This window comes from Amblyomma maculatum, chromosome 3 (genome assembly GCF_055883805.1).
Source record: "Amblyomma maculatum isolate TAMU_Amacu chromosome 3, ASM5588380v1, whole genome shotgun sequence".
NCBI classification, from domain to species: domain Eukaryota; kingdom Metazoa; phylum Arthropoda; class Arachnida; order Ixodida; family Ixodidae; genus Amblyomma; species Amblyomma maculatum.
The window spans coordinates 54,660,726-54,685,378 of record NC_139346.1 but is presented as its reverse complement, the minus strand read 5'-3'; the positions used below and the strand labels follow the sequence as shown (position 1 = coordinate 54,685,378).

Here is a 24,653-nt window from a genome sequence, read left to right as displayed (position 1 = left end):
TTAAACATGGAACTATTAAAGGCAAGACAATTTTTATTGAATGACTTTGGAGATCGCAAGAGTCCAAGCTTGTCGTATTTTTGAGGCTTTTTAAAATACAGTACACCTCATTTTCATCTGTCAGCTCAAAAAAGGGAGATTGCAAAACTCTATCGCCCAGAAATTTAGAGAAGTCAGGGCAGTGAGATGTGGGGCGAAGAGAGGACAGCCGATGATTGCCAGTGATTTGGTTTACGGGGTTTAACGCCTCAAAGCGATTTAGACTATGAGAGACGCCGTAGTGGAAGGCACCGGAATTTCGACCTAATTCGGTTCTTCAGTGTACACTGACATCGCACAGGACACGTGCGCCTTGCTTTTTGCCTTCATAGAAAAGTGGCCGCCGAGGCCGGCATTCGATTCCGCATTCTAGGGAATAGTAGTCGAGCCTTACCCACTGCACCACTTTAGATTACAAAGGAAGGAAAGCATAGCAGGAGGTGGAAGATTGTTAGATGGGAATGAGGTTAAGAAGTTCGCCGGGGTATAGTCTATACAGCTAGCGTTGCGCCAGGTTGGCTGGAGTAATATGGGAGTGGCCTTACCCTGCTGTAGGTATAATCCGGCTACTGCTGCAGCCGACGATTATAATGACGATTATAAAACTTATGAAATATAATGTTAATGCTTATTACGACCCGCGGTACACACGCAACCCCATCGTTTTATCACGCCTTCGCCATAGCCGTACGCTGCGTATGTTTGCAGCGGAGAACGGATTACTTATCCAATTTTTAACAGCATGTATTTTGCCAAGAAATTAGCCATAAAATGTAGTGCACATCATGATAAAATAATAAACCGAAAACCAGGTGAACTGTGAGTACCTCGGTTAGAAAAAGAGCTCCCCTGGATCAGACAAAATGCCTTCATCACTGTGCACCAAAGTACAAGTGTTCTGTATACAATATTCACTTCGTCGTGATATGATATTACGCCTTTCTTTTTGAGCTAAATTGTGTATCTCTGAAACAATGCATTAAATATCGTGAATAAGTGTTCAATATTGTCATATTTACTGGAGGGTTGCACACATTAGCTCCCGTTAATAGGACCAAATACCTGTTGGTGTACGGGGGAAACAAACAAGAACACTTTAGGATTGAGACGCTGTCCATCTTACGGAAAACATGCTGAGGAGGAGTAGGAAAAACTTTATTTAGCCCTATATTATTTGGCGGTTTTTGGGCGTCTTCAGATATGTCTGCTTGTTGTATCCACAAGAGTCTTCTCCGTCGACTTCGTCCACTTTTTCACAATGGTCGGTTGCCCTCAGTCCAGGGCTCCGCTGGCTGCTGCCGCCCGTTGGGTACCAGACCTTGCTGGTCTTCGCAGCGGTCGCTGGACAGCAGTCTCCCATTGCTCCGCACTCGGGTTCCGAATTTTGGGGACCACATCTATGTTTTGACATGCCCATGTGATGTGATATAGTGTTGGTTTTTCATCGCACCACGGACATCTGTCAGCGTATATGGTAGGGTGCATTTCGTTTAGTATGTGTAGGTTTGGGTATGAACCCGTCTGTAATTGTCTCCATATGACAGTTTCCTATCTGGTGAGAGAACTGTGTGGTGGGGGATATCGCATTCTTCTTCCTCTATAGTTTTCTAGTTTGGCTGAGTATGCCTTGGCTGCTGGCAAAAGTTCCGCGGACCCGTCGGATGCTCGGAAAGTAGTGTATGCTCGAGCTATGCTGTCAGCCTCCTGGTTCCCTGCCACCTCCTTGTGCCCCGGTACCCATATAATTTTGTGTCTGGTCCTGTTTTCTTCGTGGTTTTTAATTCTGTCGCTCGCTTTGAGGAGTATACGGAGCGCGTGACGACCAATCCTACCATTCATGAAATTTCGACAGGCTGTTTGAGAGTCCGTGAGTATCGTTAGCGACCGCCCAGCTCTATAGCCCTAAGCCACCGCTAGAGAAATGGCTACTTCCTCGGCCTCTGCTACTGTGCAGTGTCGGATAGAGGCGCTGGTCACTTCGCGTAGAGACGAATTGACCACCGTGGCCACTGCAATTTTGTTGTGTCCTCCTCTCGAGGACGCGTCTGCATACACAGTCGTGTCTTGAGGAGCGTATGTTTTTTGAATAAAATCGGCCCTTGCTTCTCTTCTACCTTGGTGGAGGTTAGGGTCCATGTTTCTCGGGATGGGAGCTACCTTGAGGGAGTTGCGAAGTTCGTCGGGGATCGTTACCGTCCTCGCTATTTCTCGCATCTGCTCACAGTATCCGAGTCTCTGTAAGAGCGCTCTTCCAGTTGTTGTCTGCAGCAGCCTGAGTTTTTGCGAGTCAAGCTGCGCCTCGCGTAGTTCTTCGAATGTGCTTTGCAATCCAAGCGCCATGAGCTTTTCTGTAGACGTGTTGCGCGGTAATCGGAGCGCCGTCTTATACGCTTTGCGTAGCAGGGCATCCGCTTGTTGTATGTCACTCTTGTTGAGGCACTGGTAGGGCAGGCTGTACATAATTCGGTTCACTACCAGGTTTCTAACTAGTTTTAGTGTGTGCTCTTCGCGCATGCCACGCCGCCTGTTGGTGATGCGGGTGATCATGCGTGTCACTTGTAGCGTTCTTGTTTTGAGCATGGTAAAAGTGTGACTACTGCGTTGGTTCGATTGAACCCACATACCTAACATTCTCATTGTTGTCTTTTCAGGGATGGGCATTCCTTCCAGGTAGATGTTGAGTTTCAGGTTCTCACTGGTTGGGACGGTCCGGTTTTGTTTGCCTCTCCACACTCGAAGCAGTTCCGATTTCTCGGTCGAGCATGCGAGTCTTCTTTCTCCGAGATATTTCTGTACACAGGAGGCCGCTTCCTGTTGTTTTTCATCCTTCTCCCCGAGGGAACCGGTGTTCGTCCAGACTGTTATGTCGTCTGCATGCATGGCGTGCCTGATGCCTTCGATCTTCTCTAATTTTCGTGCTAGACCTATCATAGCTATATTGAAGAGGATAGGTGAGATGACTGATTCTTGTGGTGTTCCTTTGTTTGGCGCGTGAATTTTGTTCGATCGAAGGCCTCCCATGCCGATGGTGGCAGTTCTATCTGACAGGAAGGCTTTGACGTACCCGCGGATTCTGCGTCCGCAGTCCAGGTCGTCTGGGCCTCTAAGCATCGCTTTGTGACTGACGTTATCAAATGTTCTCTTGATGTCAAGGGCCATTATGACATTTCCACCTGTTCCGGGTACGTTGCGGAGCACATCTTCTTGTATTTGAAGCAGCACGTCCTGCGTCGAGAGTTTTGCTCTGAAGCTGAACATGGTATGGGGTATATGTTCATTATCTTCCATGAAATATTGCAGTCTGAGCATAACCACCCGCTCGTAAAGCTTGCCTATGCACGACGTGAGCGAGAATGGCCTGAGATTTTCAATTTGTAGCTGTTTGCCAGGTTTAGGTATCATAATTACTTCGGCGTGTTTCCAGTCATCGGGAACCGTCTCCGCCTCCCAGTGTTTGTTTAGAAAGCTTACGAGCTCTTGTATGAGGTCGTCACTAAGGTTTCGGATCAGGGCATTGTCGATTCTGTCGGCTCCTGCTGCCGTGTTTCTGGTCGTATTCCTTATGGCCGCATAAACTTCTTCCACAGTTATTGGGCGGTCGAGTCTCTCGTTTTCGGCTCCGCGATAGGTTCCTTGGTATCGTGAGGGGTTGAAATCACCGAAACATTTTTTTCGTGCCTTCTCTAAAAGGTCTGTGTCCGAACCCTCGAAGGAGTGGATGAATCTGTGGATGCTTTTATTGTTTTCTGATTTTGTTTTGGTCGGATCGATTAGTGCTCTTAGGAGATTCCAAGTTCTGGCCGTGCCTAAGGTTCTCTTAAGCGAGTCGCTGAATTGTTCCCAATTTTGTCTCGCGAGTTGCGCTGCGTATTCTTCAGCTTTTGCCGTAACTTCTTCTATCTTTAGTTTTAGTTTCCTGTTGTGTTTTTGCTTCCGCCATCTTTTGGTGAGACTGCGTCTGGCTTCCCATAGTCGCAGAAGGTGCCCGTCTACTTCGGGCGTTGTTTTTGTTCGTCTTACACTTTTTGTGGATTTGTCTCGCGTTTCTGTCAACATGCCGCTCCAGTCTTCTAGTGATTGAATGCCGCCTTCAGATTTTTTGCAAGCACCGCGGAACGCGTTCCAGTCCGTGAGTTTTGATTTTCCGATCCGGCATCTTACCCTTTCCGATGCTATTCGCGTCCGGAGGATAAAGTGATCGCTACCTAGGTTTTCCATCATGTTTTCCCACTGTGACTCCTTGCTCTTCCTTACGAACGTGAGGTCCGGGCAAGTGTCCGTGCTCACACTATTACCGATTCTCGTGGGGGTCGCGGGATCTGTGATTAGCTTACAGCCAAAATATTCGGCAACGTCCGCTAATGTTATTCCCTTGATATCTTGTTTCCGGTATCCCCAACTCGTGTCTATGGCGTTGAAATCTCTCACAATAATGGGTGCATTTTCTTTGGCCAGCTTGTGCGCTCCGTGGAAGAGTTCGAAGAATTTTGCTTTTATTTGTCTTGGCGGGCTGTACACGTTCAGTACGAATGTGCTCCTTCCCTTTCGCTTTTTCGGAATGATTTCGACAAGCGCGTGCTCGATGTCCGTGTCGGCGATAGTATTGTGCCTGATTGCGGTGATGGTTTTGATGACTAGAACGGCTGCTTTACCTCCGTTTTGGCTCTCGTAAACATCCTACCCCTGTAAAGAGGGCCTGGGTCCAGTCTCTTGGAGCGCAATCACATCGGGGGGTGTAAGCTGTGTGTTTATGTATGGTTTTAGTAGGGCCTGTTTTTTGCGGTAACCTCTGCAGTTCCATTGCCAAATTTCTAACTTTTCTTGGTCTTGCTGACGCGTCTTGGTCATGTTTACGTGTTCGTGCTGTTGCCTTGTTCGACAGCGAACGCCGGTAACGCTGGACGGTTGTACGCTGTTTCCCTAATGTTTTCGTTATTTCTTTGTTTTCGAAAAGCACTTTTGAATTCTGAGATCTGCCCCTGAAATTGTGCTTGTATCTCTTGCATTTGAGATTGGATTTGTCGCATCATATCCTGCATCATCTGCTGCATCAACTGTTGCATTCGTGTTTCAAGTTCTCCATTGTTGGATGCTGTTTTGGAAAGGCTCTAGCGATTTCAAGCTCCCGCTGTTGTGCTTTAGTGTTTTTGTTAGTTCCTCGACCTTGCGTTCGAGCTCATTTTGTTTGAGTCGAGCGAGTTCAAGCTCACGTCTGAGTGCATCACTGCGCGCGTCTTTAGCTCCTTTGACATAAATATTTTTGTTGTTTGTATTGTTTGTGTTACTATTTTCTACCAAGTGCAGATCAATGGTAGATGCCCAGCTTACCTTGCTGCCGCCTCTCTGGGAAAGCTTCTTTTTCTGTTTTTCTTGTTTGTTCCCCACCTGTGAATCGGCCGGCGACAGAGGTGGGAAGGAATTGGACCTTGATCGGCTCCTCGAGGTCTCTCCCTCTGAGCTGAACCATCGCTTGCGTGGTCGCCCGCGTTGGCCACTGCGCCCTCTTTCCCCGGTGGGCTTTGGTCTTGCTTTTTTCAGTCTCTCGGGGCACTCTGGATCTGGTGCGATGTGCCTCACCGCATATTAGGCACTTGAGCTCGCAAACATGGTCTTTCGTCGGATTTTTATCTCCGCACAGTCCGCACACAATAATGTCCGGTGTGGGGCACACGTCGGAGCGGTGTCCTTGCTGGAAACAGACGTAGCACACTTGCCTCGTGGGGCGGTACTGGTAGCATGGTAGTTCACCTCAGTAGTATATTACGAATTTCGGCAAGATCGGGCCGTCGAACGTGATCACGGCGGTCTTGGATTTTCCAAGCATCCTTGCTTGGAGAATGGTTACTCCTTGAGTTCTGACTCGTAGGTGTGCTTTCAGCTCTTCGGGAGACGTACCTGGGTCAACACCATATATTACGCCGCGAAAGACGTCCTCCGGAGCTGCCACGTAAGCGTTGACCTCGTAAGACATTCCGGCGAACTTAAGGCGGGTAATGCGCCGCACCAGGTGAGCCGTTTCTTCATGTGGGGTGCTAACGATAATGATATTTGATCCTGTACGAAGCCTTTCAAGTATGTCCTCGTCCTTGTATTGTTGGCCGCACGCCATGATAACGGCGCGCGCTACTTGGTGTGTGGTGAGTGATTTCACCATGAGTCCTTTCTTGGGTCGAAAAATTACTTTGATATCATTTTTGGGGAGTGGCCGCAGTCTTCGCCTAGGCCTCCTCTGCTCCACCTGTCCGGTCTTGTTGCAGCCGGTCGCATTACCCAGTGATTTTCCATCATGAGGTTGGGCGTCCGGGCCGGTTCCCGTGCCTTTCCGTTGTCCTTGTCTCTGAAGTTTTTTTTTTTCTGGCGCTTGAATTCAACACGCTCCCAACTGGCATCGTTGTTGTACCCGACGCGCTCCGATGAGGAATCTGACGAGATTACGTCTTCGCTTCCTGACTCGGCGTCTCCAAAGTCTTCTTCACCCATCCCTTGGAATTCGTCAAGGAGGGCATTTGGTGGTTGTGGCGACGCACTTGGGGCTCGGCTTGGCCCTGCCATTTAGTCTCTCTTTGAAGAAGCGTCGGTGGTAGGCGCCGCCGTCGTCAATAAGCCTAGCGTCCCATGCTCTCTCGATGTCGTGCTGGGCGTCCCGTCATGGTTAGCGGGCTGGCGCCCGCTTTAGAACTTTCAAGCCCGGTAAAGATCCGACAAAAATGGTCCTACCGCTTGAAATATGGCATCTAGGGGATCTTGATGTCTTCCAGTTCCGAATGAAATCCGGTGGCGAAAAAGCGTTGGTCCGGTGAAATCGGTCAAAATTTGCGGAGCCGAAGTGACGCGTGTCCGCCTACTTCAACCGCCATATGGGGAAAATCCTGAAAACATGCTGAAAAGATTTCAAGATTGCTCTGATGGGATGAACGATGTGTAATGTAAAGAAAGGAAGCGAAAAAAAAAACTTGCCGGGAGCGACTAATTCGAAAAGAGGAGCTGCAATCGACGTGGCCCAATTTCCGGCAAAATGTTTCCTTATCTGCTTCCATCGACTAAAATAACTTGTACGTTAAAGAACAAAGTGGGCGTAAACAGTGGGATCACGTGAAATTTAGAACTTACGGCGCACACCAACAGAATCTAGTCCAAGTCTTATGACCTAGTTCCTTATAAAATATTGGGATTGAACAAGTTCACACACGGAATCTATTATGTTCTTTTTTTTTATGCTTCGCATTTGTTACGTTTTGAAATACGCTTTTTGCTGCTCCCTCTCTGTGGCGGTCCACCAGCAATTTAGAAAATGAACAAGGCAAACACATTTTCAGAAAGGAGGAATTTTCAAGCCAACGAAAATAACGTGGTTCTTGCACCTAAGTAATAAGGCAATAATAAGCTGCTATCAACGTTTTTCATACACAAGACCATGTCTGCAACAGCGTGAATGAATGCAATCTTAGTGAGTCTCCTGTAATCAGTGTATCCGACTAAAAGAATATGAATTCTTCAAAACATATTTGTGGTTCAAAGAATGTGCAATGCCAGGGAGGCATCGTCTCAAAATGGAGTTAGTAAACATCTTTCACAGATGAACTGAAATTAAGGCCGAGCTGAAATGTGCATGAACAACTGCCAAAGAGAGGTTAATACAGCTTAGTATCATACTTTCGCAACGTAAAAATGTTCAGGTCGAACCAAAGAAGCCCGTTTAGAATTCTTTTGCACTTTCCAGAACATTAATCACTGCCCTAATAGAGAACAAAACTCTACTTTTTTTTTTTGACGAGAAGTAAGACAGCGCAAATATTACAGGCAATCGGACTGAAAATTAAATGCCCGTCTTTTTGTTACGCATTAGTGCACGCTCCGTTGCTCGAAACGAACCAAAAAGCTCTTGACGAGATTCGAAGAAGGTAAAGTGTTAGTTTTTCGGCGACTATTTTCAAAAAGGAAGTTACTAGCGTTTAGAAAACAAAAATCGCTCTAATGCTGTAAAATATGCCCTCAGCGCAAGTCTATGCATTTTAGAGCATTCAGCTTTGAGACGCGGTTCTTTCGTGACGGCCTTCACGAGTCGTACAAATGACTTTTAAATTCGTGTGATGCGGCAGCGCTCATGTAGGCATTGGCCTACATGTCTTAATGGCCATGTCCGGATCTGATACGCCGCTCTCGCCCCCTTTCACGTCATGAGATTGGGAAAATTTCTGTATGCTGGACATTTTAAGAAGCAAACGTTAGCTTTCGATACGCATGAAATGACGGCTGTACAAACATCATACGAATTTCCCGCTTTATTTTCTCTCAGAATATTTAGTAGCGCCTTTAGAACATGCAAGCTTTACTCCACAATTTTTTTTCCATACTGCGGCGCCGCAGCATAGTACGATTATTGCTGGATCATACATATTAATAATTATTCAATTCCTTTGCAGTTCTGGTTTTAGCTTCCGTAATAGTTATGGAAAAGGTGGCTCCAATGATAATCAGTATTATTTTGAAAAGCATTGCTTTCGCCTTATTTATCGTGAGTTGCTATAAAAAAGGAATTCCCAGCTCTTACATGTTCATTTGTTACTTTTCGTAGCAGTCTCGTTTCAGTTGCTTATATTGCTTATTTTTTTTTTTTATAAACCCGTTATATTTTTTTTTTTACAGTCGGTCACCAATATAAATTACTTAAAATTATTTTTTAAGCGCTTTAAGAAAATTGATTATTCAGCTCTTATTATGTACGGAATCTTGATATTCTTGGTGGAGAATGAAATGCCACGATTAGCGCTAAGAGTATAGTCGCCATAAAATTAAAAAATACAATGATCTCACTGGCACGCAAAGGAACCGAAATATTACACCATCTGGTATACAACGCAAGCGTATATTGAGGTCGGCAGTAGAGAACACCTTTTTCAGGGTTGACGTTGCGGTGTCACTGGAAAGCGCACGCAGAGGGAGTTTAACAACACAACGGCTGGCCACAACATACCACAGAGAACAAATAACCTAACTCGCTCTATACTGAAGTCTAGTTCTTGTAGACGTCCGTGAGTTGCTTCTCTCGTATGCAAAGAACAAGATAGAAACTATCTGTCAAACTCCCCTTTCACACGCAGATCGAGTGCCTTCCCGAGGTGGTGCGCGCCGTGGCCGGACGCTGCGAGGTGTACCTTGACGGAGGTGTGCGGTGCGGCACCGATGTCGTAAAGGCACTGTGCCTCGGAGCTCGGGCTGTGTTCGTAGGCAGGCCTGTGCTTTGGGGTCTGGCGTACAAGGTACGTTGACAAGCGAATCCGCTGGGCAGGCAGTGCGGATTGGCTCCAATTCTATGCGGCTGAACTAGGGATCATGCACTAACTTGATAAGAAAGGTTATGAACCTGGAATCAGCGAGCAAAATATTAAAGCAAGTATTACGAGGCAGTTCTTTTATTTGATGATATGCACGCAGAGAGAATGTTAATCATTTGACCTTTATTGTACGCATATATCCCAGGGGACTTTTCTTTAGTCGTCTTCCGCTGTCTAATAATGCGTCTGTGGCGCTACAAGTGTACAGTATATGGAAGGATAGCTCTTGATTTTCGTTCAGACAATCTTTCGGCTTCCATGTACGCCAGAAGTGCTCCCATGCATGGGCAGAAAGCAAGCACCTTTAGATGAATGCTTGTGACAAGCAGCTTGTAGCGTAGACTACAATAGCTTTGTAGATGGTACCGCAACCAAAGTTTGACTAACTTGCAAATCGACACATTATGCTGAAACGAGATTGCGAAAAAAGCGCATCTTAAAATAGTGACAGATAGGCATGGAATAAAACTCATGTATTAGTCAAATGAACGTGTTTCAAGTGTACGTGGCTGTCGATGCTAGCCTCAAACCCCGACCAATGTTAAGGGGGATGGCCACGACGGTGACAAGAAGCACACGCATTGCTCAAATCGAAATAAACTTTAGTCTCCCTCTCCCTAAAATTTGGTATATTTTATCAAATGAAGTCTTTTCATTAATATTTTTTCGAGCAGCGTTCCTCTCGATAATACGTAGAATACTTTCACGGTTTTAATGCAAAACTGTACATTGTGCTATTATAGACTTTATTAAAATCGGGGCATACTTGATCAAATGCAGCTCTGCACTTTTAAGGCTATCGAAATAGCAGCCAGGTACTTTGAAAAACGTCGAATTGGGTATTTAGAGATTAATATTAAATGTTCTCCGCATAGTTCAAATGTCCTGAACTTGCGATGACTAGAAAGTGGGAAACGTGATCACTGTTTGTGTGATGTCCGATGATATTCATGCAGTGCTCATTGCAGACCCAACTGGAGCATGTTCTTTTTAGTCTCATTATATTTCTCCTTGGAAATAGCGGTTTTATTCTGGAATGCGGCTTTTAAAAATTCTATTCAGATGGAACCCGAGCCGTAACGTTTCTCAAAATCCTTGCGTTCAAACTGGGCATTTATTAATTATTTAATCCATTTTAGTTCACTCTACCACCATTTACCATACACAACGCCTTCTTAAATTGAGCTATTTTAAATCTAACTGGAACAATTTAAACTTTAGGAAGTGTCTTGTCTGTGCACGTATATAGGCAACCCCTAACAAACGTAGTTCTCACCTTTGTGGTGTTATATATAATCTTCTGCCGAATTAGTGCTAGAGCTGCTGTTTGTCCTTACTTTATTAACGTGCATAACCGCTCCCAATAAACATTTTGCCCACGACTGCATTTTGTCCCGCCTCTTAGAAGCTTTCACAGTGCGTTGTCCTCGGTACCAAACTTAATAAGTATTCTTCCCAGCGAAATAATCAGATATTGGGATTTAAGCTACTAAATCCTCAATGCATGTGCAAATAAGTCAGCTCATGCGCAAGTAACTCAGCTCTTTTCACTAATTTGCGCGCGAGCTATTAAAGAAGCTGACTGATTTGGGCATACATTGACGATGACGCCGAATAGTTCAGAGCGTATATATGTTCACACGATTCGTTCGCAATAAAGGCAATAAAAGTTGGAAGTTCAGCGCCGTGCTTGTCACCTCGTCTTGTCCTTGTCTCTTTGCGCTGCATATGTTTGCTCAAGACATGTACTAACACGCCCAATTTACCACGTTGAACAAGCACATTGTAGGCTGTTTACATTCAACCACGAAGTACCGCCAGTCACACAGCAATAAAAGGGAACGCCTAAAAAAAATCTCCTAATCGTTTTTAGAAACCGAAAAAAAAGACACTTAAGACGGGTGCAATCAAGACGTGACAAAAACAGCCAAAGAAAAGGAGAGGAAAAAAATCCGTGAGATCTTAGCTTTTCAGAACGCCAAAAACACAGACACAGAAGACAGCACCCGCGATTCCGACTGCAATAGTCGAAAAAAAAAATATCATTTGATTGTGCGGTTCATAACATCCGTAAGCAAGACAATAAACTGAGTTTAGGTATGCGCCCCTGCCATCGCAATGGCGGAAACGAGCGTATACTTGTAGGAAAGATGAGCATGTAAACATTATGAAGAATGAGGAATAGAGGATTGCATATGGCGTCTAAATCATCTCCATACAAAAGACATGGTCAGTGTTTAAAAAACCAATACACCGAGAGCAACAATTAAGAATGCATAACACTTTAAATCAATTCGAAGAAAAAGAAAAGTCGGGAGGGGTAAACAGACGGACAACAAGGCTAAGAGCGAAAAAGAGGATGAAATTTAATCTAACACGTAAGACGCATTAACCAGCAACAATAAAAACCTGCCTAGTTATGAATAAAACACAGGATATTTAAAGTAAGACTTTTTTTTCTCATGTAAAGCAATCAAGGCAGTGCGGATGTATGTGTCCCAAGCCTTTTCAAAAAAAACATCGATCATATCACTTTATATTTTGCTTCCTAATGTAGTACTCCTGTACAAGTCCAGCTTCTCTTCTTTCCATTTCTATTACTTTTACCCCTCCTCCCTTCAATGATATGGCACCGAGACAAAAATAAATAAATAATTGTGAAACGAATGCGGTATTTTGGAACTAGCAATTTATAAAAATGGATAATCTGATTTATATTTGTTGCCTTTTGCATCACTAATTTCTTCTGCACTGTTTGTGTTTCCAATTCGGCGCAGTAGATTTCCTGTTTTGATTACCATTTTAGTAGTCGATTTCTGTCTGTCATTTTAAATATTATCAAGAATGAACAAGACTTATTGCTTTAGGTTTTCTTATTTGAACTATGAAGAGTATAGTCTCATTACTACAAATGCTGCATATATTATAGCTGTCTGTTCTTTGCTCTTGCGGAGGCTAATCTAGGACTCACTTTTGCTTTCCAAGAAACATGCAGCAAAACCATTTCCTTATATCGTGTACAAATTAAGCTTCCTGTGTATTTGCAAGTTTTGAAGATTATAGTATAGTTTTACAGTATGTGAAGGTTACATTGTTTCATTATGTGCACATCACTTTGGTTTTTGTAAACACATGACCACGGAATAGGCCTCCATTACCTTTATACACAAAGGTAAAATATATGGCACTGTGTTTAACAAGCGACATTTTGAGACTCTTTGTTCTTCACAAACTCAAACTACACCGAACAAGGTTAGAATTGGGCCTCAACCCGTCGAAACGTCGGCTAGCGGACTGAGTCTCCCACTCAACTCTTGCTCGGTTTCTATTGAATTTGTGTTGTCATCGTTGACAACACGTTTTACTCCTGTTTTCCCGAACACATTCTATACATTACTAAAAGGAACGCTTTCTGCCACTCAACTGAAATATAATGGGTTGAGCAGCTGCCACCAATTTGCACGCGTCTTGGCTGTCGATTGCAGGGAAAGGAAGGTGTGGACCATGTACTGGCCATTCTTCGTTCGGAGCTCGACCGTGCTATGGGCCTCCTGGGTAAGCAACCATTGAGATAGAGCTGTTGCACGAACGTTTCTTCCTCATATTCTTCTGTATTTTGAAAAGATTCTAGCATATTAGAGACAAAATGTACTGTGCAGTTCAGAAGGTTTAGGAACGCGCGAGCCTACACTACAATTCGAACTTAATTGCATTTATAATTTCAGACGAAGCTTTTTTCTTTGTGTTTAAAAACCGATAGTGCAACCAGGAAGCGGCTGTATAACGTTCGCTGTGAAACTAGTTTGTCCCAGATTTCTCTTAAAAGGTCGCAACCATCCCCAACTGCTTCGAAATTGTTCGACGACAGTACATGTGCCTTGGCGGCTTTATTTTGCTGATACCTTGCACATCTAAATAAAGCGTTGCTCAGAGCAGCCAGAAACCTTTATTTGGATAACTACCAAAAACGTTTGTCACTACAAGCAAGCGCTCCTGAAGCTAGCGTCTACTGCACCAAAGCCGCCTTTCTCCCCTTGCGGTAATTTCTGAACTACTATTCGGGGACGTCGTCGTTGTGGTGGCTGAAGGAAGAAGGAAAAGAAAATGCACGGGCCTGCTACTGGCACTGTAGCTGAGCCACCTCCGCTGTCTCGTGCAGACAGAAGAGATTTATTGATTGATTGATTGATTTATAGGAAGGGAAAGGCGCGGTAACTGTCTCACTTGTTTTCTGTGGACACCTCAACTGCGCCGTAAGGGAAGGGATGAAGGTGGGAGAGAAGGGGAAAGAGGGAAAGAGGAGCCGTAGTAGAGGGCTACGGTGTAACTTCGACCACCTGGGGATCTTTAACGTGCGCTGACATCGCACAGCACACGACGCCTCTTCGTTTCGCCTCCATCGAAACGCAGCCGCCGAGGTCGGGTTCGAACCCGGGTACTCCGGCACAGTAGTCGGGCGTCTTACCGCTGCGCCACCCCGGCTGGGCCAGACAGAAGAGAAAATAAAGAAAGAATAGGAAGAGGGAGAGAAAGACGCGCGCCGCAACAACAGCCGTCGTGCACCACCGAAGCAGTGGCGGGTTCAATGACGACCTACAACCGATAAAAATTTGGTTTCAAGCAAGCCCCCGCCGCAAGCGGCGGTGCCCTATCTGTCCCAGCCCCAATCAGGGAACGTGGGCGACCTCGAGGGGAACGAACATGACCCCAAGATTATTCGGAGATACTAAACCATTACAAGGGCTACAGAAAGCGGTACCCACCACCACACAACTCCCTTAGCAGAGAGGACTCAGTCGCGTGGAGGCAGATGCAAACGGGCTCGTACCCGAACCTACACGTACTCAACAAAATGTATCCCACACAGTACACTGACAAATGCCGTTGGTGCCAAGAACCACCCACGCTGTACCATATAATGTGGGCATGCCAGAGGATTTATAACATCTTGCTATTCAAAGAAAACCAGTATCACAGCACTGAGACAATCCATCGCCATTCCATCGCTCATGTCACGCCGTATCATATCTCGCCTATGTCTTCTACATCACTTCTATTATCATGCCCGTACGAGACATGCAAAGCTACAGCCCCCCCCCCCCCACAGGACATCTAGCCGCCTAAACCATAATCATAGCATTGCACGCATCAACTGTCGCACCTTAGCATTAAATTCTTCATTTTTTCCGGACGCAATAGTACTGTGGAACGCCCTGCCAAACATCGTATCATGCACTGATCGCAAATCATTCAGGATAAAATTAAACAACCATCTTTCGTAAAGAAATCGCTGATGACGTCGGCTGAATTGTGGGCGCGCGGGGGAGGCAGCGCTTACCTTGTCTTGACATTTTTTACGTGTGTGTGTAGTTGTGCTGACGTTGCCATCGATGACGTACCGACCGGCTCAAGTTTCACCAGTTTCGTGAAAGCGTTTTTCTCTTGTATAACATATTCGGCGCCATTTACTTACGGTATTTTGTTCTTTTTGTTTTTTAAAAATTACTTCGTCTAACCCTTGCATTATTTCTCTTGTTTCTGTTTTCTTTTCTTTTCTTGTTATTTTTATGTTTTCCTGTTCTTGTTCGCATTGTATATTGAGTTTGCTCTCCCCTTATGTAATGCCCTCGGGCCTTTAAGGGAAAAATAAATGAAATGAAATGAAATAAGCGTGGTACCCTTATAAGAAACCCGAGTGCGGAGCAATGGGAGGGAGTGCTCTCCAGCGATCGCCGAGTCGACCAAGAAGGTCTGATTCGGCGAGCACAACTGGCAGAAACATCCAGCGGAGCCCTGGACCAAGGGCAACCGACCTTTGTCTTAGAAGATGGACGAAGCCATCTGAAAACCGCAGAAGACAAGCCAATCTAGAGCTAAAGTTTTTCACTCACTCACTCACTTGAAGGCAGAGCGCATTGAGTCACTAACGTCGCGACTGGTACGCGCGCTGCTGGCACCCTCTCCTTTCTAATGTGCACGCGCCATCTTACTGGCAGGTGCATAGAAGAGATGTTTCTGGCCGCTGCCTGCTTGGCTGGCGTTCCAAGGCGTTCAGAGAGGGAAGGTATTGTGTCATGGGGGGTGCGCAACGGCTACTTTTGGTTCTTTTTATTGAAATCGCACAACAGCAGCAGGTTTGAAGTATGACAGCATGGAAGCCTTGCTAGTGCATTTCTTCCCCGCCGCGGTGTTGCAAACTTGCAGTGGTTACCAGACTACTGTGCGGGAGTATATCCGGGTTCGATCCCGACCTTGGCGGCTGCGTTTCGATGGAGGCGAAACGAAGAGGCGTCCGTGTGCGGCGCGATCTCAGCGCACGTTAAAGATCCCCAGGTGCTCGAAATTCGTTCGTAGCCCTCCTCTACTGCACCTTTTTCTCTGTATCTGCTATCAGTTCCATCTTCCTCCCTCCCCTTACTGCACAAATTAGGTGTCCACAACAACAAGTATGGCAGATGCTTTCCCTTTTCCTTCCTGTGAACCAATTGTTATTAAGTGCATTTTTCACTGCTTCTTTAAGCTGTTGCTTTAGAGGGCACAGTCATGAACGTTAAAAAAATCCTAATAAAAAATTAAGGCATCGTTTATTCCAGGCATATGTACTTATCAAACTTTTGCCAGAAATACCAACATTAAGTTAGGAATTTCCGTATTAGCGTTATTTTGTGCTGTTTGTTGATGCGACCGAATCTCAGAAAAAAAAAGTTAAATATGAGAATGTTTCCTTGCACATCAACTATGATTTGCAAACACGTTGTTTTGGGGATACGTGTGCGTTGCGTTAGCATTAAATAAATAAGAAGCCGCTTATCTATATGATACTTAATAACCAAGTATACGGTATTTTTCTGTTAACAATGAGCGTTCAGCTGGTAGGCATAGTTGGCCTAATGTTTGGATGGTCTCTTCTTTTCTCTTAGCTTCGCATATCGCCTTATCAATTCAAGATAACTTTCATTCTTATTCGAAGCAAAAAGTGTCAAAATTCAGGCTATTCGGTCGGCGAAATTGCTTACACCGGACTGAGCCAAGGAATAATTAATTTCGTATTGTCACGTGGTATTGACACTGACATTGACAATAAATGAGGACACTTGCAGAATGTTGATTTGGGTTTGCTGATAACAATATTTGCAAAACAGTGCGAACAACGGTGGACAAAAACGTGTCGTTCGCATGTCTTTGTTGTTCTTGTTCACTGTTTACAATTACAGGGAAGACTTGATTTTCACAGGAATCAACTCTGTTTTGTGCTGACTTGCGCCCGCAAAAGAACTGAGCAATCGGCGGTGGCGATAACAACAATTGTGCTCAGCGGTCGTCGATCTACGAATGCCGGTTTCACACAACAGGGCTCGGTTTAAAGGCAGCTACGACGAGATAAAACCGCAAACGGTGGCTAGCATAACCTGGAACATTGTACATACGCGCGTGGCTGAAATCTTTTGAAATACAATTTGAAGCATCTTCTGCAACAAAGGAAATGATAAAGTCGCTTATCGCGACAACGAGAATGAACAAAAAAGTATATATAATCGATTCATGCGCTACAATTACAGTGACATGACCACATGCCGGCGGCTGGTAAAAAAAAAATATTGAGATGACTATGTCAAAAAAGATATTTACATCGAATTACACGTCGTAAAGGATCTTGGCACTTACTTCCGCCACTAAATGCACTGTTACGGATATGACACTTTCGTCAATTTTCTTCACGGACTGGAACTAATGCAATGATTTTTTTCTTTTTTTCACATTTGCGCCACGAAATTTTCCTAATTTTCTGAAGCATACGTACGTATAAAAGTTAACGCTCGAGGAAGAAAGCACGCGAATACAGAAAGAGCGGCAGCAGCCGAATACGTGCAGAATTGACCCATTCCAAGACCTACTGGCACAACTATTCGATAGGAGGGTGAAACGCCCTGCCCAGACAACTATGAGGGCGCTGCCGGACAGGGCGCTTTTCACTGACACAATACACCCCGGGTTCTGCGACCCCAAATACAAATATTGCGGGGAAAAGGCAGCCCTGCACCACATGGGGTGGACCTGCCCACACAATCCTCCAGATGATCCGAATGCAGTGCAAACAATTGAGGGGTGGGAGGCTGCCCTATCCAGCTCTGGACTAGAGGCCCAACGGGCCCTCGTGACACGTGCGCGGGTAGCAGCGGCAGCCGCTGGAGTCCCGGACTAGGGACCCCACCTACACATCCCCCTCCCTTAAATATACTTAATAAAGTTTTTTCACTCACTCACTCACTGGCACCTGCAGCACCACTTCATCCTTTAAAAACATCGCTGGTCCAAAATGTAGAACGCTAACACACACTCGATAACCGATGTAGTACAAGACAGACGACTTCAAAATATTGTCACGGACAACAGGGCTAGATGTGACTAAGACGACGGGGCGAAGCTCGACCAGCAGGCAAAGTTCCGCGCACAGCACGCGAGACAACTTCGGCGTCCTTTTCTTCTAGGTGCCACCTAAAAACATCTGGGACACCAGGTGGCATTACTCCCCCTCCTAAAAAAACGAAAGCACAGACTGGGCGCGAGCGATGGGCGATGCAAGTCAGTACAGAAAACGAATAAAAAACAGAGGCGGTGCCCCACACAACTAAACGAGTGCATAGTACACCGCACATTACTGCGTGAAATACGGTTTCATGCGGACAACGTGCACCACCTCGGAGCGTGGTTGCCGACGCGAGGTCTGCACAGTACCCGCTGGAAGGACTTCGTATGTCACTTCTGTGACACGGCGCAGAACCTTGTAAGGTCCAAAGGATCGCGACATCAGTTTTTCAGACAAGCCGGGTCGGCGCACCGGTGTCCACACCCAAACTTGCTCTCCTGGTTGGTATGTGACGTGTCGATGACGGAGGTTGTAGCGACGCGTATCCTTTCCCTGCCGTTGCTGAATGTGGATGCGAGCAAGTTGACGTGCTTCCTCGGCGCGCTGAGCAAACTGCTCAGCGTCTGGGATGAGAGGATTATCCGTGCAGCACGGAAGCACGGCATCTAACATCGTCTGAACGTCGCGTCCATAGAGCAGGCGAAATGGCGTAAAACGCGTAGTCTCTTGGATGGTAGTGTTGTAGGCATATGTGACGTACGGGAGAATCTCGTCCCAGGTCTTGTGCTGGGAGTCTATGTACATTGCAATCATGTCGGCGATCGTTTTATTGAGTCTCTCTGTGAGGCCATTCGTCTGTGGGTGATAAGCAGTGGTTTTGCGATGGCTCGTGTGACTCAGCTCAAATACGTCGTACATAAGCTGTGCCGTAAACGCCGTGCCTCGATCGGTGATTACTTGGGACGGTGCGCCATGGCGCAACACAATCTGCTGCATAAAAAACTGGGCGATCTCAGATGACGTGCCACGCTTCACCGCATTGGTTTCCGCATACCGTGTGAGATAGTCGGTCGCGACTATAATTCATTTGTTACCGACCGATGTCAGCGGAAATGGGCCCAGAAGGTCGATGCCGATTTGGTCAAACGGTGTTCGGGGAGGCGCAATAGGTTGGAGCAAACCCGCTGGCTTGAGAGGTGGCGTCTTTCGACGTTGGCACTCACGGCAGCCTCTGACGTAGCGATGAACGGCGTCAGCGAGTTTAGGCCAATAATAGGCTTGACGAACTCGGGCGAGTGTGCGTGTAAAGCCCAAGTGGCCGGAGGTGGGCTCATGAAACATTACGTCCTAACTGCTAGGGTTTCTTCATCGCATACTAACAATGGTTCCGTCACATATCACTAACCAATTGCAAATCATCAGTAAGGCTTACCACTGAGCACGCAAGCATAATCTAAATAATAAACAAGAGTGCCTGCCCTGAAAGATGAAAATTTTAAAGTCTGAAGCGTGGTAGTTAAGCTATTTATAGCTCTCTCGGAACACAAAGCGTAACAGCCGTGCGTATTGAAGCGAAAATTCCGTATCTGCATGGCAGCCGAAAATCTCTGCAATAAAATTCAAATTGTACCGATATTATGTAGAAATATTTCATATGTATTATAAAAGAAGGATTACAACATATCTCCACACTGTTGCTACATCCGGTCAAGCAGTAGCTAACGAACAAGCATTTTCAGGCCGCGTTAAGCCAAAATTAAATATACAATTTATCCAAACCGCGATTGAAGCCTGGTCCTGCTGAGCAAATAAACCTTTAAGTTCTCGGAGCGGTCGTGTTTGGTTAAAAGCTAAAAGTGGTTTTGCTCAAGAAAGTAAGGTAATAAAATGATTACCTTACTTAAGAAATACCAGCGAAGACAATTTTATAAAACCTTAATGCCTTTATAGAAGTGGTTTTGCTGATTCTATTCTGAATGTGTCATGCTTCTTGGTCTTTGCCGATTTAAATGTAAATGTTTTCATGAGCCACTAATCTTTGAACCGATGGAAGTCTTGCACTAAAAATAAAGAAGTAGAAAACGCCGATAATATGGCTCGAAGCATAGAAGGATGCTGATGCCGCATAGCAGTCGACCGGAATAAACGCTATGTATGATATTTGGCACTGGATTCTTAAGTATGAGTTTTTACGCACGAAATCGGTATTCACTATGAACAGCGCCTTAGTGGACTGTTCTAGAATAATTTCGGCCACCTGAATGACCAATAAACTGAACTACGGTTGAGGGGGAGCTTCAGTTCCGAAACCGAGCCAATGCTTCGACAGGGACATGTCTTCGTCTGTGTCCAGGCGAAGATTAATACCACGCAGTGCACGGATGCTTTGGCGTTTTACCATTTACCAGGACACAACGAGTTTGAGAGAGGAGGTTTTAGATGACATATTCCAAGAAAAACTTGGAGTCTCGGCAAAAATTGTTGCACGAGTACACAGGATAGGAGCAAAAAGGAGTGACAAATCCAGACCAGTAATACTTAACTTTTTTTATTTTAATGAGAAAATAGAAGTACTACGTAACTGTCATAAGTTGAAGAATACAGCCTTTTCCGTTAATGAAGACTACTGCAAAGCGACACTAAATAGACGCTCTAACTTGTGGAAATTTGGAAAGCAATTCAAAGATAAGGCCAAAAAGATCACACTGGACTACGATCGTCTACGCGTGGATGATACCATATATACGTGGGACGAGGCTAGCTCGCAACCAGTTCAGCTATCGCGCGACAAACCAAGTGGTGAATATTGCTGACGCAGAATGAGAGCGTTGCGCATTATTTTGCTTAATGCACGAAGTCTTGTCAATAAGTCAGGTAACTTAGAAGAGATTATTCTTATTTATGATCCGCACATTATAGCTGTCACGGAAACGTGGCTTTCATCTAATATTACTGATTTTGAAATTATTCCACCATCCCACAAATGATCAGACGTGACCGCGAAGGACGAGGAGGTGGGGTGGCTGTGATAGTCAAAAAAGATATACCCTTAGTTTAGCTGGAAGGAATCGCCGGTCATGAAAGCTTATGGTGCACAATCAACTTTCCAAATCTTTCCGTTTTGCTCGGCGTGGTTTATTGCCCTCCTAAGAGTGCTGTATCGTTTATTGAATCACTGGCAGGATATTTAGAGCCCACGCTCAAACCTAATCATAGGCTAGTGTTTACTGGAGACTTTAACCTACCTGGCATAGATTGGAAAAGTTTTTCAGTCTCGGGTTCCGAAGATGCCTTCTTCTTGACACCATATTTTTTTCATGATCTTAAGCAAATTGTACATGACCCAACACGCATTACTGAATCGACGCATTCGATTCTTGACCTTGTATTTCTCAAAAACATGCCCGATGACTACGCAGTTAGTACTACAGATGGAATTTCGGACCACAAGCTCATTCACGTAAATGTGAAATTAGACAGTAAAAAACCCATGCATTGTAGCGAAACCTTTCGTAATTTTTTAGCTGCCGACGATGAGTCCATTCTTGATAATTTACACTTCTCCTTTTCTGAAGTCGGCCAGAGAGCAGATGTCTCGCATCTTTGGAATAAGTTTAAAGCAATAATTCTATCCTGCATCAGAAGTTTTGTTCCACTACGTCATAAGACGGCAAAACGTCGCAATCCGTGGATTAACCGCGATATAATTCATTTAAAGCGCCGTATTGAACGAAGACAGAAAACGAAGGGAAACGCTTCCACTGAACTGGTTGCCCTTAAGGACGAACTGCTTAATAAATTAAGGAATGCACACAGCAAGTTTTATGGCCAAACGTGAACAAATTTCTTAAAAGAGTCGCCCCAAAAGTTCTGGCGCTTCCTCTCTGAAACCAAAAGAAGTGTGGAACAGCTGAACATAAATGGTAGCATAACTGACAACCTCACTTATATTGCTAATGAATTGAGCAGTAGCTTCCAGCTCGCCCTTGCTGGACCAGGCTCCTCGCATGTGCGAGCCCCGAATGTTGTCCAATTCCCGTCTACTGCTGTAATGCCCGACATAGAGCTTAGTCGTGAGGGGATATTTTCACTCTCGCTAAATATGAAAGTAAAGTCGTCACACGGCACTGACGGCATACCTAACGCATTTCTTAAAAGATATTCTGAAATAATGTCTCATTATCGTTTTGTTATATTTAATGCATCTCTTCAGCAATGTTCTTTACCAACCGACTGCTAACAGCTAGAGTAATTCCGATATTCAAATCGGGCAATAAATTTATTGCTGCTAATTATAGACCAATCTATTTACTATGTTCTTGCTGTAAGATACTAGAACACGTTATAGCCCATCACATATCTTACCACCTCGAAACAAAAAACTTTTTCGTCGCCTATCAACATGACTTTCGAAAAAGGGTGTCAACCGTCACGCAACTTTTATCGGTCATTCATGACTTTGCTTCGGCCGTTGACGGTGCCAAGCAGGTTGATGCCGTATTTCTTGGCCTATCAAAGGCTTTCGACCGCGTGTTGCACCTTTTGATTATTGAGAGAGCAAAACAAGCAGGGGTTCCAGACAATTTGACTAGATGGTTACAGGCATATTTAAGCAATAAAACCCAATTTGTGGAATGTTCAGGATATAGATCTGCTTATTCTGATGTACTGACCGGAGTGCCTCAGGGATCTGTGCTAGGTCCTTTGTTATTTTTAATTTATATCAATAGCATTGCCGAAAACGTCGATGAAAGTGTAAGCGTGAAATTGTTTGCCGACGATTGTGTCTTGTACAGTGTCATAGACAGTGCTTCACAACAAACTGTGTTGAATGAAAGCCTTTGTAAACTTGCGGACTGGTGTGAGGAGAGCGGTATGAAGATTAATTTTGCAAAAACTGTATCTATGTCAATAACAAGAAAGAAGAAGCCCCTTGGTTACAACTACCACATACAGGATCAGTTTATTAATTCTGTTTCAGCTGGTAAATATCTAGGGTTAACGATTACAGACAGCCTCAAATGGGACACCCACATTGGCAATATTACCACGAAGGCATTCAATAAGCTTTGTTTTCTTCGCCGAAAATTAAAAGGCGCTACTCGTGGCGTCAAACTTGAAGCATACCGCTCTCTTGTCAGACCAGTTCTCGAGTATGCCTCGGTAGTTTGGGACCCCTGCTGTAATAAAGATATTATCAAACTAGAGCGCATCCAGCGTCTTTCAGCCAGATTTATTTTTTCTGATTACCGTTCAGCATCTTCGGTCTCTAACATGCTGAGTCAGCTTAAGCTAGAACCCCTTAAAGTACGCCGTCAGGTCTCTAGGCTGAAATTCTTTCACATGCTGTGTAACAAGTCTGGTTTCTCACGTGATACCTATATTTTTGCTGCACCCCAGAGATCTACTAGACTGAACCACTCCAAAGTAGTAAGCCCATATTTCGCCATGACCAAACTTTACCAGAATTCATACTTTCCCCTCACAACGCATCAGTGGAACCGTTTGCCTCAATTTATTGTTGAATGCACCAATGAAAATATGTTTGCTGAACTGTTATTGCAGAACATGTAACCCCTCTCCTGCTTGGGCAGCGCTGTTGCCTGCAGTATTTGGAAATAAATAAATAAATAAATAAATAAATAAATAAATAAATAAATAAATAAATTATCGAAGTGTGGCTGCCGCCCTCGCGGTTAAACACGTTATCTGGCTAAGCAGTGGATCGCAACGTGAAGGATGTTAACCGACGTATTATGAAACGTGGCAATATGGAGCGCAATAGGCTTCCAACTTAACGCGCTGAAACATTTGTGTAACAAGAAGAATTGGTTATCCTCAGTTCTTCTTGTGCAAAAGTTATTTGGACTTTCGATGTTCTTGATAGTGGCAAAAATATTCTGCAATAGCCGATTTCTCACAGTTGAAGTGTGTACAACCGACTTCTTCTACTGATGGGAACGCAAAATGAAACACAAAAGGATTTTAAAGCTAATAGTTGGTAGCGACGGAAATTTCCTCGCTGCGCACAAATTCAGGTAATTTGTAAGTGGATAACGTACTCAGAAATTTACCCTTGAGCTGGAGGTGTCAAGTTAAGGCAGCACCGCAGGCAAATTAGTCGCGCAAATGGTTGAAGCGTGCACAAACACTAAGGAAAGTGTTTGGTCTACATTAGAATAATAATTGTGACGGGAATATAATGAATAATTTTGTGAAAGAATGCTTCTAGTGTGCTCAGTGACATGGATGTGTGTACCATTAATTGCTTCGCACGCGCTCTTGGTAATCGCATGGCTATTTAGATTATTTCATTAAATAAAATGACAAAGTGTGCTCCGTTATCAGGCTATTCTCGGAATTTGTAATACTAATTAAGGCGTTACTTCCTGATTTTTCCACATTTGCAGGATGTCGGTCACTGGAGGACCTGAGACCAGACCTGTTGGTACACGAGTGGCACTTCGCCAAGCTTTGATACAGTTGACAGAAGCACTTGTCCCCTGTACTATTGCCTGAGGGCTAACTTGCTACAGCCTGCATAAAAAGGAACATCACCAAGCGGAGCCTATATCCTGCAGTGCGCTAACAAAAAAAATGGCGCTGGGACTAGCTCATCACACTACCAGCGATGGGCTCGAAAACTCACTCTGCATGTCTTTGTTCAATAAAATGTTGCCAATTATGTTCTCCTTCCTTGATGCGTGAATATTTCAGCGCACATAACCGCCTACAACGACTCTTTTATAGCAGTAATAAATGCCAAAACTGAGCTTATGTCAATACTGCAAAATACCCTGCTGAGTGTGGACGCATGAATTCCGATGACGCATGACGAGTCTCTTACAAGTTAACTGACAGGTGCTGTCTCCTTTGTGTGTGTAGCATATATTCCCGTCTATAGATTCTAC

At 44.8% G+C, this 24,653-nt stretch overlaps 1 protein-coding gene across 2 annotated transcripts in view; it reads left to right on the top strand.

The window, feature by feature from the left end:
* The window catches only part of LOC146194782 (2-Hydroxyacid oxidase 1-like), a 62,427-nt gene extending 37,989 nt beyond the window's left edge, over positions 1-24,438 (top strand). The window contains exons 6-8 of one of the 2 annotated variants that reach the window (XM_084596120.1): positions 9,141-9,299; positions 12,860-12,929; positions 24,153-24,438. In XM_084596120.1, coding sequence (XP_084452246.1) covers positions 9,141-9,299; positions 12,860-12,929; positions 24,153-24,220 — 297 coding nt within the window. In that variant the 3' untranslated portion in view covers positions 24,221-24,438. The remainder of the gene's footprint in view (positions 1-9,140; positions 9,300-12,859; positions 12,930-24,152) is intronic. The other variant, XM_084596121.1, reaches the window with a different exon arrangement.
* Positions 24,439-24,653: the final 215 nt, after the last annotated feature.